Here is a 12,114-nt window from a genome sequence, read left to right as displayed (position 1 = left end):
GTATCTGTTCTTTTTGTTTTATTTTTGTCCTGTCTTTGGTATAGTATAAAGTGCATCTCTTTGGATCATGGAATTCATAGTGACCAAGCGTCAGACTTAATTGGATATTATTGGGGGACATACGTTGTGTTCGGCATATCCGAATTTACGGCATCACGGTGTCTAATAACGATGGATTACTGTATACCTAAACCTTAATACTCGCAGCTTATTAACCCCAAATGTTAATAATTCGGGTGGGTACTATGAACCATGTGCTGTGTTTTTCAAAGGGGAAAGGTCAAAGTGGCCTAGTCTCGGGCCCTGTAAATGCCTGAAAAACTAAATATTAAGTGTTTTTGAATTTGGAACACTGTGGGCAATTCAAAACCACTGTCCTTTTAACAGTGGAACAAAAGCTGTCAGATTCACAGGTCCAAATATAAGGAAAAACAAGTGACTTTTGCTATATACAGTGACATTACCTCAAATTGCAGAAGGATTATGGGTAACACACCATTGACATGCAAGGTCATGTTACCCATTTCTAAAATCATTATTTTGTGCAGTTTAAAAAAATGTATAGACTAGTTATGGCACTGTATCTCATTTTTTAGTGGCATACTGGACACATGAAATTGGGGTGGGTGCTATGAACCGTGGGCTGCATATTTCAAAGTGGAAAGGTCAAAGTGGCCTGGTGTCTGTCTAGAGCAAGTAAATCCCCCCTCCCCCCCCCCCCCCCCAAAATCAATGAAAAGATGTACACATACACAGGCATGTCCAGCAACTTAAAAGTTTCTACATTCTTATACCAAATGTTAGCATTTTAGGGACTAAATGTGATGCAGGTATAATACATTTTATGAAAAAATAGCATTTTGTTTACAATAAATTTGTAATTTTTGACTCCTATGGCCTATTATAGATTGTCTTCCATTGTAACCTTTTATTCAAAATGTGATGCCTGCTGGTGAACAGATGTTTAAGTTTTATCATTTTTGAAATTCCAGTTTCTAGCTAAGTAGCACTCTCTAGTATGCAAACCGTGTAATGGCTGGACAAATCGCACATCGCACAAGCCTCAATTGTGCTGCAAATTTTGATTTGAAGATTTAGCGTCATTGCAGTTGAAACATGGATCAATGGTATACAATATTTACACATTAAGGGTTCTGTGTGTGCAGCAAGTATCAAGACAATACCTAAAGATGTGATCTCTCAAACAGGGCCCCATTCAGAGCTGTTTTTTATCTGTCCCAGCCACACTGCATTATGGGTCCTTAAATAAAGAGAGTTGAGAGCTAATATTTTGGGACTCTTACTAAAATACTTCCTGGTACATTCATATATGAGACAGTGAGCTGAGGACCATTGGTCTATATGAAATGGCATGACCCTGAAATTATTTAGTTATCCTGAACAGTCTTTCTGTAAAGTCACTTAGTGCTGAAACGTTTCTAACCCTCTATTTGTGTGTTTCTTTTTCAGCTGTGGATCCTTGAATATCTACTCACTGCTCAAATGGCAAATCCATTATCCTTGGGCCTGTTTCCATGATGCTGTGTGCCACTGCTCAGGATTGCCAACTTCTGTCTAGGCCACCCTGTTGCCATGGAAACTTGCACTCCATCAGCTAGCGTTGATCATGGCAAGGAATCTAGATCGGCAAGGCTTATAAAAATGGCCAATAAGAGATTGGCAAATTGGGAATGAATATATTAAATACCATTTGAGAGGAGAGAAAAAGATCAAATTTCCTTTCTATTGGTGTTTCACCAATATCATATTTTTTTGATTAACCCAAAAAAGACATTAACCTGTTATGTTATTATGGCTCCAGATCCCACATGATATAAAATATTTTCACTTTGTTTTTATATGAATGTATTTATTAAATTAAAAAAGTAAGACAAGCATAACCTGCCACATGACTGGCTATACCATGCTACGGAACGGTGGTGGGACAGCAAATGGTGCCCAACCCTGGGTGTTGCGCTGGTCTAACCGAATAAGGCTGACCTGGTTAAGTTTCACGCTGTTTATCATCCTGGTCTTTTTTCCACTGATTGCCCACTACTACCTCACCACTATTGATGAGTCGGAGGAGGCCGGCAAGCGAATATTTGGCCCGCGACCAGACAGTGAGCTTTGTGAGGTGAAGCATGTGCAGGACCTGTGCCGTATCCGTGAGTCTGTGAGTGAGGAGCTGCTGCAGCTGGAGTCCAAGCGCCAGGATCTCAATGGAGAAATAGCCCGACTCAACCTGAAGATCGAAGCCTGTAAAAAAAGTATTGAAAATGCCAAACAGGACCTTCTTCAACTTAAGAATGTCATAAGCCAGACTGAGCACTCCTACAAGGAGCTCATGGCCCAGAACCAGCCCAAGCTCTCTCTGCCTGTCCGCTTATTTCCAGATAAGGACGACACGGGCCTGCCTCTGCCTAAATCGCACCGCTCCTGTCGACTACACTCCTGCTTTGACTACTCCCGCTGCCCGCTAACTTCTGGCTTCCCTGTTTATGTTTATGACCCAGACAGCTATGCCTGGGGTGCTGCCCTGGATCCACTTGTCAAACAGGCCTTTGCCACTTCTGCAAAAAGTAGTATTTATGTCACAGATAACCCAAGCATTGCCTGTATTTATGTGGTCCTTGTTGGTGAACTTCAAGAGCCATCATCATTGACCACAGGAGATTTGGAGAGGCAGCTCCATGCTCTACCTTACTGGAGAAAAGACGGGCACAACCACTTGTTGGTCCATTTGTCCCGTAAATCACTGACCCAAAACTTTCTTTCTAACGTCAGCATGGGCCGGGCTGCTGTGGCCCAGTCCACTTTCTTTGAGAATCAGTACCGGCCCAGTTTTGATCTAGTCACCTCACCCTTGGTTCATGCCCTCTCAGAGCCCAACTTCCTAGGGGTGCCCCCACAGGTGCCTGTGAAAAGGAAGTACCTCTTTACTTTCCAGGGAGAGAAAGTGGAGTCCTTGCATAGCAGCCTGCAGGAGGCACCCCCTCGCTCGTTCGAGGAGATGGAAGGGGACCCTCCTGCAGATTACGATGACCGTATAATTGGCACACTGAAAGCAGTTCAGGACAGCCGCCTTGACCGGGTGCTGGTGGAGTTCACCTGCAAGAATCACCCTCAGCCCAGTCTTCCTACAGAATGGGCACTATGTGGGGAGCGGGAGGAGCGTCTCAAACTTCTCAAGGTCTCCACTTTTGCCCTGGTGATTGCACCAGGTGACGGCAGAATGGTGGCCTCAGCTGGTTGTGGCATGCGACTCTTTGAGGCCCTGGAGATGGGTGCTATCCCTGTGGTTCTGGGTGATCAGACCCGAATGCCATACCATGACCTGATCCACTGGAGTGAAGCTGCACTTATAATCCCCAAACCACGTATCACAGAAGTACACTTCCTCATACGTAGCATCTCTGACAACGATCTGCTTGTCATGCGCCGACAAGGGCGCTTCCTTTGGGAGACCTACTTCTCCACAGCTGAGAACATTTTCGGAACCATTCTGGCCGCCCTAAGGACTCGCATTCAGATTCCTGCCACTCCCATCCGGGAGGAACTGGCCCAGGAGATCCCACACAAGTCTGGCAAGGCTGCTGGTACAGATCCCAACATGGCAGATAATGGTGACCTGGACTTGGGCCCCGTGGAGACGGAGCCACCTTACGCATCACCACGCTACCTGCGTAATTTTACCTACACAGCAGCAGACACATTCCACGGCTGGAACCGGCCTCCTGGGCCATTTCACCTTTTTCCCCACACACCACTGGACCCCGCCCTGCCCTCTGAGGCCAAATTCCTGGGCTCAGGAACAGGGTTCCGCCCCATTGGTGGGGGTGCAGGTGGCTCTGGGAAGGAGTTCCAGGCAGCATTGGGGGGCAATGTGCCTCGGGAGCAGTTCACGGTGGTAATGCTGACCTACGAGAGGGAGGAGGTGTTGATGAACTCGCTGGAAAGGCTCAATGGGTTACCCTATCTCAACAAAGTGGTAGTGGTCTGGAACTCCCCTAAGCCCCCCTCTGATGACCTGCTCTGGCCAGACATTGGGGTCCCCATCATGGTAAGCAATTGAAAAACCTTCCCCAAATGTAATACTTTTGATTGGTTTCTTTGTTAAAATGTAAATATATAAAACATTCAGTGTTAGCCTGACAGTTAACCTGAAGTAATATTTTATCTTCAGTCAGAACTGTGGTACTAATCGGCTAATTGGAGATAATTAGAATTGGAGAGACAGTGAACCTTGCAGTGATCTTTGCCTAATGGCATTTTCCCCCCTATTTTCTATGCCCCACACCTTCCTCCAGGTTGTGCGAACAGAGAAAAATAGTTTGAACAACCGTTTCCTACCGTGGGATGCCATCGAGACAGAGGCGATCTTGTCCATTGATGATGATGCCCATCTCCGCCATGATGAGATAATGTTTGGATTTCGGTGAGCATAATTTGATCACATGCTAGGGACAGAGATTATGTTGATTTTGTCATCATTCACATTTGCCCCGAAATTCATCCTTAAATGACACTAAGATCAAATATGTTTATTTTGCACAGCTATTTTCAAATGTTTGATTATTCAAAATGAGCTGTTTTACATCTAGTGCCCTTTGATTGCTTCAATCTCAACAAGAGCGTATGAGTATCAATAATGAAACAGACACTCCTAGACCAAGTCATCCCAACTATTTAAAAAAAAAAAAAAAAAACTGCTTGCTTCTTTGTATACTTCCTATTGGCTCTCATCCAGCATACATTGTATTAATCACAGCTTGGGTAACTAATTAACAAGTTTGATGTTGCGCTCACAGTCAGGGGCGGCTAACTTTGTTTAAAAGTGAGGTGGCAAAAATAAATAAGCAAGAACTGCCGAGCGTGGAGAATTTTTTTTTTATTTACTTATTGTATTGTTTTTTGTTTTTTTTTGCAAAGAAGCTCTGGAAAACCAACATTTTTACTGTTCAAACTTTTTCAAGTTACTGTTTTTGTAATAGTAAACCCACAAAACTTGGCAAGTGTTTCAGCATAAAATGTAGAATATTTACTATTATTGGTAAATATTATTTATTAAGTACAAACACAAGTAGCACCAAATGGCAGAACCAGTTCCTATGGCATATCTGCTATACCTATAATTCCAACATGCAGCTTAAGGGACATGCTAAACAAACACAAAGTATGACAAGTACAAAAGACTTGTGATGTCAAAAGCGTTGGTTTTGCTTTGCAGTTGCAAATCTCTAATCAGAAGTTTTATCACCTTGACAACCTAACATAATTGTTAATGTTACTAGTGGGGAAAAAAAGATAAGCTTACCAACCTAACACTGAACAAAAATATAAACGCAACATGTAAAGTGTTGGTCCCATGTTTCATGAGCTGAAATAAAAGATCCCAGAAATTTTCCATACGCACAAAAAGCTTATTTCTCTCAAATTTTGTGCATTTCTCCTTTTGCCAAGATAGTCCATCCACCTGACAGGTGTGGCATATCAAGAAGCTGATTAAACAGTATGATCATTACACAGGTGCACCTTGTGCTGGGGACAATAAAAGGCCACAAAAAATGTGCAGTTTTGTCACACAAGACAATGCCACAGATGTCTCAAGTTTTGAGGGAGCGTGCAATTGGCATGCTGACTGCAGGAATGTCCACCGGAGCTGTTGCCAGAAAATTGAATGTTCATTTCTCTACCATAAGCCGCCTCCAACGTCGTTTTAGAGAATTTGGCAGTACGTCAAACCGGACTCGCAACCGCAGACCACGTGTAACCACGCCAGCCCAGGACCTCCACATCCAGCGGCTTCACCTGCGGGATCGTCTGAGACGAGCCACTCGGACAGCTGATGAAACTGTGGGTTTGCACAACCGAAGTATTTCTGCACAAACTGTCAGAAACCATCTCAGGGAAGCTCATCTGCGTGCTCGTCGTCCTCACCAGGGTCTTGACCTGACTGCAGTTCGGCGTCGTAACGTACTTCAGTGGGCAAATGCTCACCTTCGATGGCCACTGGCACACTGGAGAAGTGTGCTCTTCACGGATGAATCCCGGTTTCAACTGTACCGGGCAGATGGCAGACAGCGTGTATGGCGTCGTGTGGGCGAGCCATTTGCTGATGTCAACGTTGTGAACAGTGCCCCATGGTGGCGGTGGGGTTATGGTATGGGCAGGCATAAGCTACGGACAACGAACACAATTGTATTTTATCGATGGCAATTTGAATGCACACAGATACCGTGACGAGATCCTGAGGCCCATTGTCGTACCATTCATCCGCCGCCATCACCTCATGTTTCAGCATGATAATGCACGGCCCCATGTCGCAAGGATCTGTACACATTTCCTGGAAGCTGAAAATGTCCCAGTTCTTCCATGGCCTGCATACTCACCAGACATGTCACCCATTGAGCATGTTTGGGATGCTCTGGATCGACATGTACGACAGCGTGTTCCAGTTCCTGCCAATATCCAGCAACTTTGCACAGCCATTGAAGAGGAGTGGGACAACATTCCACAGGCCACAATCAACAGCCTGATCAACTCTATGCGAAGGAGATGTGTCGCGCTGCATCAAGCAAATGGTGGTCACACCAGATATTGACTGGTTTTCTGATCCACGCTCCTACATTTTTTTTTTGTAAGGTATCTGTGACCAACAGATACATATCTGTATTCCCAATCATGTGAAATCATAGATGAGGGCCTAATGAATTTATTTCAATTGACTGATTTCCTTATATGAACTGTAACTGTAACTGAAATTGTTGTTCAGTGTGTGTGTGTGTGTGTGTGTGTATATATATATATATATATATATATATATATATATATATATAATATATATACAGTGTCTTGCATAAGTATTCACCCCCCTTGGACTTTTCCACATTTTGTAGTGTTACAACCTGGAATTAAAATGGATTTAAGTGGGATTTTTACCATTTGATTTACATAACATACTTAACACTTTGAAGGTGCAAAATATTTTTTATTTTTTATTAAACAAAGAAAAAAGACATTTGTTGGTTGCATAAGTATTCACCCCCCCTGAGTCAATACTTGGTAGAAGCACCTTTGGCAGCAATTACAGCTGTGAGTCTTTTTGAGTAAGTCTCTACCAGCTTTGCACATCTGGATCCTGCAATTTTTGCCCATTCTTCTTGGTAAAATTGCTCAAGCTCTGTCAAGTTGGATGGGGACCGTTGGTGAACAGCAATTTTCAAGTCTTGCCACAGATTCTCAATCGGATTGAGGTCTGGGCTTTGACTGGGCCATTCTAAGACATTCAGGTTCTTGTTTTTAAACCACTCCAGTGTAGCTTTGGCTGTGTGTTTAGGGTTATTGTCCTGCTGGAAGGTGAACCTCCTCCCCAGTCCCAGGTCTCTTGCAGACTGAAACAGGTTTTCCTCTAGAATTTACCTGTATTTGGCTCCATCCATCTTGCTTTCAATCCTGACCAGTTTCCCAGTCCCTGCCGATGAAAAGCATCCCCATAACATGATGCTGCCACCACCATGCTTCATCGTGGGGATGGTGTTCTCAGGGTGATGAGCAGTGTTGGCATTGCGCCACACATAGCGTTTTGCGCTAAGGCCAAAAAGTTCAGTTGTGGTCTCATCAGACCAGAGAACCTTTTTCCACATGTTTGCTGTGTCTCCCACATGCCTTTTGGCAAAATCCAAACGGGATTTGATATGGGTTTTTTTCAGCAATGGCTTTCTTCTCACCACTCTTCCATAAAGCCCAGCTTTGTGGAGCGTCCGGGTTATAGTTGTCCCATGGATGGTTTCTCCCATCTCAGCTGTGGATCTCTCCAGCTCCTTCAGAGTTACCATTGGCCTCTTGGTTGCTTCTATGACTAATGCCCTCCTTACCTGGTCACTGAGTTTTGGTGGACGGCCTTTTCTAGGCAGAGTCGCGGTTGTGCCATATTCTTTCCATTTTTTAATAATGGATTTAACAGTGCTCCGGGGGATGTTCAAAGTTTGGGATATTTTTAATAACCCAACCCTTATTGGTGCTTCTCCAGAACTTTATCCCGGACTTGTTTTGATAGCTCCTTGGTCTTCATGATGCTGTTTGTTTAGATATGCTCTCTAACAAACTCTGGGGCCTTCCAGAAACAGGTGTATTTAATCTGAGATCATGTGACACTTTAATTGCACACAGGTGGACTCCATTCAACTAATTATGTGACTTCTGAAGGCAATTGGTTGTACCAGAGCTGTCACAGCAAAGGGGTGAATACTTATGCAATCAAGACTTTTCAGTTTTTTATTTGTAAATAATTTTGAAAAATATGTAGATTTTTTTCCCCACTTCGACATTATGGACTATTTTGTGTAGATCAGTGACAAAAAATCCTAATTAAATCCATTTTAATTCCAGGTTGTAACACTACAAAATGTGGAAAAGTTCAAGGGGGGTGAATACTTATGCAAGGCACTATATATATATATATATATATATATATATATATATATATATATATATATATATATATATATATATATATATATATATATATATACAGTGCCTATAGAAAGTCTACACCCCCTTTCAAAATGTTCACCTTTTGTTGCCTTATAACCTTTATAGTTGCCTTATAGCATTAATAGTTTTTTTTTAAATCTACACATTCTACCCCACAACTTCTAAGTGAAAATATATTCTAGAAATTTGTAGAAAATTAATTAAAAATAAAAACTGAAATAGCTTAGTTGGATAAGTGTCCACCCCCCTTGTAATAGCAATCCTAAATTAGCTCAGGTGTAACCAATCGCCTTCAAAATCACACACCAAGTTAAGTGGCCTCCACCTGTGTTAAATTGTAGTGATTCACATGATTTCAGGATAAATTCAGCAGTTTCTGTAGGTTCCCTCTACTGGGTAGTGCATTTCAAAGCAAAGACTCAACCATGAGCACCAAGGCGCTTTCAAAAGAACTCAGGGACAAGGTTGTTGAAAGGCACAGATCAGGAGATGGGTATAAAAAAAATATATCAAAGGCCTTGAGTATCCCTTGGAGCATGGTCAAGACGATTATTAAGAAGTGGAAGGTGTATGGCACCACCAAGACCCTGCCTAGATCAGGCCGTCCCTCCAAACTGGATGACCGAGCAAGAAGGAGACCAATGGCAACTTTGCAAGAGCAACAGGCTTTTATGGCCAAGACTGGTCAAAGTGTGCATGTGACAACAATATCCCAAGCACTCCACAAATCTGGCCTGTGTGGTAGGGTGGCAAGAAGGAAGCCATTACTCAAGAAAGCCCACCTTGAATTCCGTTTGAAGTATGCAAAAAAACACTCTGTGTAGCATGGTGGTGGCACCATCATGTTATGGGGATGTTTCTCATCGGCAGTCACTGGGGCACTTGTCAGGATAGAAGGGAAAATGAATGGAGCAAAGTACAGAGAAGTCCATGAGGAAAACCTGCTGCCCTCTGCAAGAAAGCTGAAACTGGGACGGAAGTTCACTTTTCAGCATGACAACGATCCAAAGCACACAGCCAAAGCTACACTGGAGTGGGTAAGGAACAAAAAGGTAAATGTCCTTGAGTGGCCCAGTCAGAGCCCCGGCCTAAATCCAATCGAAAATGTGTGGCATGACTTGAAGATTGCTGTCCATCAACGCTCCCCAAGGAACTTGACAGAGCTTGAACAGTTTTGTAAAGAAGAATGGTCAAATATTGCCAAATCTAGGTGTGCAAAGTTGGTAGAGACCTATTCCAACAGACTCACAGCTGTAATTGCTGCCAAAGGTGCTTCCACCAAGTATTAACTCAGGGGGGTGACTTATGCAATTATGATCTTTCAGTTTTGTATTTAATATATAATTTTTTTCTCAATAAAAACATTTTTTCCCCTTTAACAGTGTGGAGTATGTTGTGTAGGTAAGTTCAGTCGTAAAAATAATTTTATTCCGATTATTTGTGTGACTTGTAAAGCACATGTATTATACATTTTATTGTTTTGATTGTCTTCTGGTTTAAAAACCGTAGTGCAGTTTTTTGTTTTTTTTCCGCATGGATAGAGCTGGAACAGTTCTTCAAAAAAATGTTTTCTTAGTTTAGAGTATGTGTCTTTGTATAATGTACTCTGTGTGTGTGTAAAATATCAGCCTTTCCACTGTAATTACTGTGTTTTAAGTTACATGAGTTAGTGAAAATCTTCTTGCTAGACACCAGCGAAAAATGGCTACTTAAAGAAATATTTTTTCCTAGACTCTGCTCAGTTTTCCATGGTAACAGCTGTCCCCGTGGTTAGAATGTTTCATTTCAGTGTGAAAAATGGGCAAAAATTGCATTTTTGTTCATATTGACCATGTCACAACATCCCATAGTCCTCTACATCCGTGCCAAATTCGTGCAGCCATTTAAAAGTTATAGGCATTTGTAATTTTGTTGGAAGGGAAAAAAAATAATAATAATAAAAATCCTTACAACAATAGTAATGACTACAGCTAAATAATGTCTTTGTTCTTTATATAGGCTACATACACAAAGTAAAAATAAAAACTAAACATAATAATAAAAAAAAAACGAAATAATTATTCCTCATTCTTTTACACATCAAATAAAAAAAATATTAGGTTAAAAAATAATAATAAATGCATAGCTAAATAATAATGGCAACAGATAAATAATGAATAGACTAGAAAAAGTAAACAAAAAATAGCTAATACACAAATGTACACAAACATCTTAACTTTTGGCATCACATGCGAAAGACCTATTTAGTTTTGCCTTCTCTCCTGAGGAGAAACAAGTTCAAAAAATGGAAAAACAAATCTAAAATAAAAAAAGTATATGGGAAAACTAACTAAGTTCCCTTTCCGGTCCAATGTCGGCACCACATAGATAACACGGACATAAACAAACAAGATAGCTGCTTCCGCATCCAGCGCTCAAAGAATATCACAGACATTTGCAGAGCTTTTTATTTTTAGATGTTATAGTAATAAAAAAATGACTTGGATCGCATTATTGAGGAGTTTGGTGATAAAATGAGTGATCAGGAGATGATTTATTGGTATGCACTACTATGAAGAGGTAAGAAGAACATAAGAAAGTTTACAAACAAGAGGAGGCCATTCAGCCCATCTTGCTCGTTTGGTTGTTAGTAGTTATTGATCCCAGAATCTCATCAAGCAGTTTCTTGAAGGATCCCAGGGTGTCAGCTTCAACAACATTACTGGGGAGTTGGTTCCAGACCCTCGCAATTCTCTGTGTAAAAATGTGCCTCCTATTTTCTGTTCTGAATGCCCCTTTATCTAATCTCCATTTGTGACCCCTGGTCCTTGTTTCTTTTTTCAGGTCAAAGAAGTCCCCTGGGTCAACATTGTCTATACCTTTTAGGATTTTGAATGTTTGAATCGGATCGCCGCGTAGTCTTCTTTGTTCAAGACTGAATAGATTCAATTCTTTTAGCCTGTCTGTATACGACATGCCTTTTAAACCCGGGATAATTCTGGTTGCTCTTTGCACTCTTTCTAGAGCAGCAATATCCTTTTTGTAACGAGGTGACCAGAACTGAACACAATTTTCTAGGTGAGGTCTTACTAATGCATTGTAAAGTTTTAACATTACTTCCCTTGATTTAAATTCAACACTTCTCACAATGTATCGGAGCATCTTGTTGCCCTTTTTTATAGCTTCCTCACATTGTCTAGATGAAGACATTTCTTAGTCAACATAAACTCCTAGGTCTTTTTCATAGTTCCCTTCTTCAATTTCAGTATCTCCCATATGATATTTATAATGCATATTTTTATTGCCTGCATGCAATACTTTACACTTTTCTCTATTAAATGTAATTTGCCTTGTGTCTGCCCAGTCCTGAATGCTGTCTAGATCATTTTGAATGACCTTTGCTGCTGCAACAGTGTTTGCCACTCCTCCTGTTTTTGTGTCGTCTGCAAATTTTTTTAAAAATTTTAGTCGTTGCCAATTATTTATTTTTTATTATTTTCTCCCAATTTGGAATAGCCAATTATTTTATTATGCTCAGCTCACCGCTACCACCCCTGCGCTGACTCGGGAGGGCGAAGACGAACACACACTGTCCTCCGAAGCGTGTGCTGTCAGCCGACCGCTTTTTTTTTTTCACAC

At 41.6% G+C, this 12,114-nt stretch overlaps 1 protein-coding gene across 2 annotated transcripts in view; it reads left to right on the top strand.

The window, feature by feature from the left end:
- extl3 (exostosin-like glycosyltransferase 3) overlaps positions 1-12,114 on the top strand; it is a 52,536-nt gene that overhangs the window by 15,997 nt on the left and 24,425 nt on the right. For both annotated transcript variants that reach the window (XM_034005291.3, XM_059024754.1), the window contains exons 2-3: positions 1,471-4,063; positions 4,311-4,438. In XM_034005291.3, coding sequence (XP_033861182.1) covers positions 1,910-4,063; positions 4,311-4,438 — 2,282 coding nt within the window. In that variant the 5' untranslated portion in view covers positions 1,471-1,909. The remainder of the gene's footprint in view (positions 1-1,470; positions 4,064-4,310; positions 4,439-12,114) is intronic.

The sequence above is a fragment of the Acipenser ruthenus genome, chromosome 5, assembly GCF_902713425.1.
Source record: "Acipenser ruthenus chromosome 5, fAciRut3.2 maternal haplotype, whole genome shotgun sequence".
In the NCBI taxonomy this organism is placed as follows: domain Eukaryota; kingdom Metazoa; phylum Chordata; class Actinopteri; order Acipenseriformes; family Acipenseridae; genus Acipenser; species Acipenser ruthenus.
This window is presented reverse-complemented; position numbering and strand designations above follow the sequence as displayed.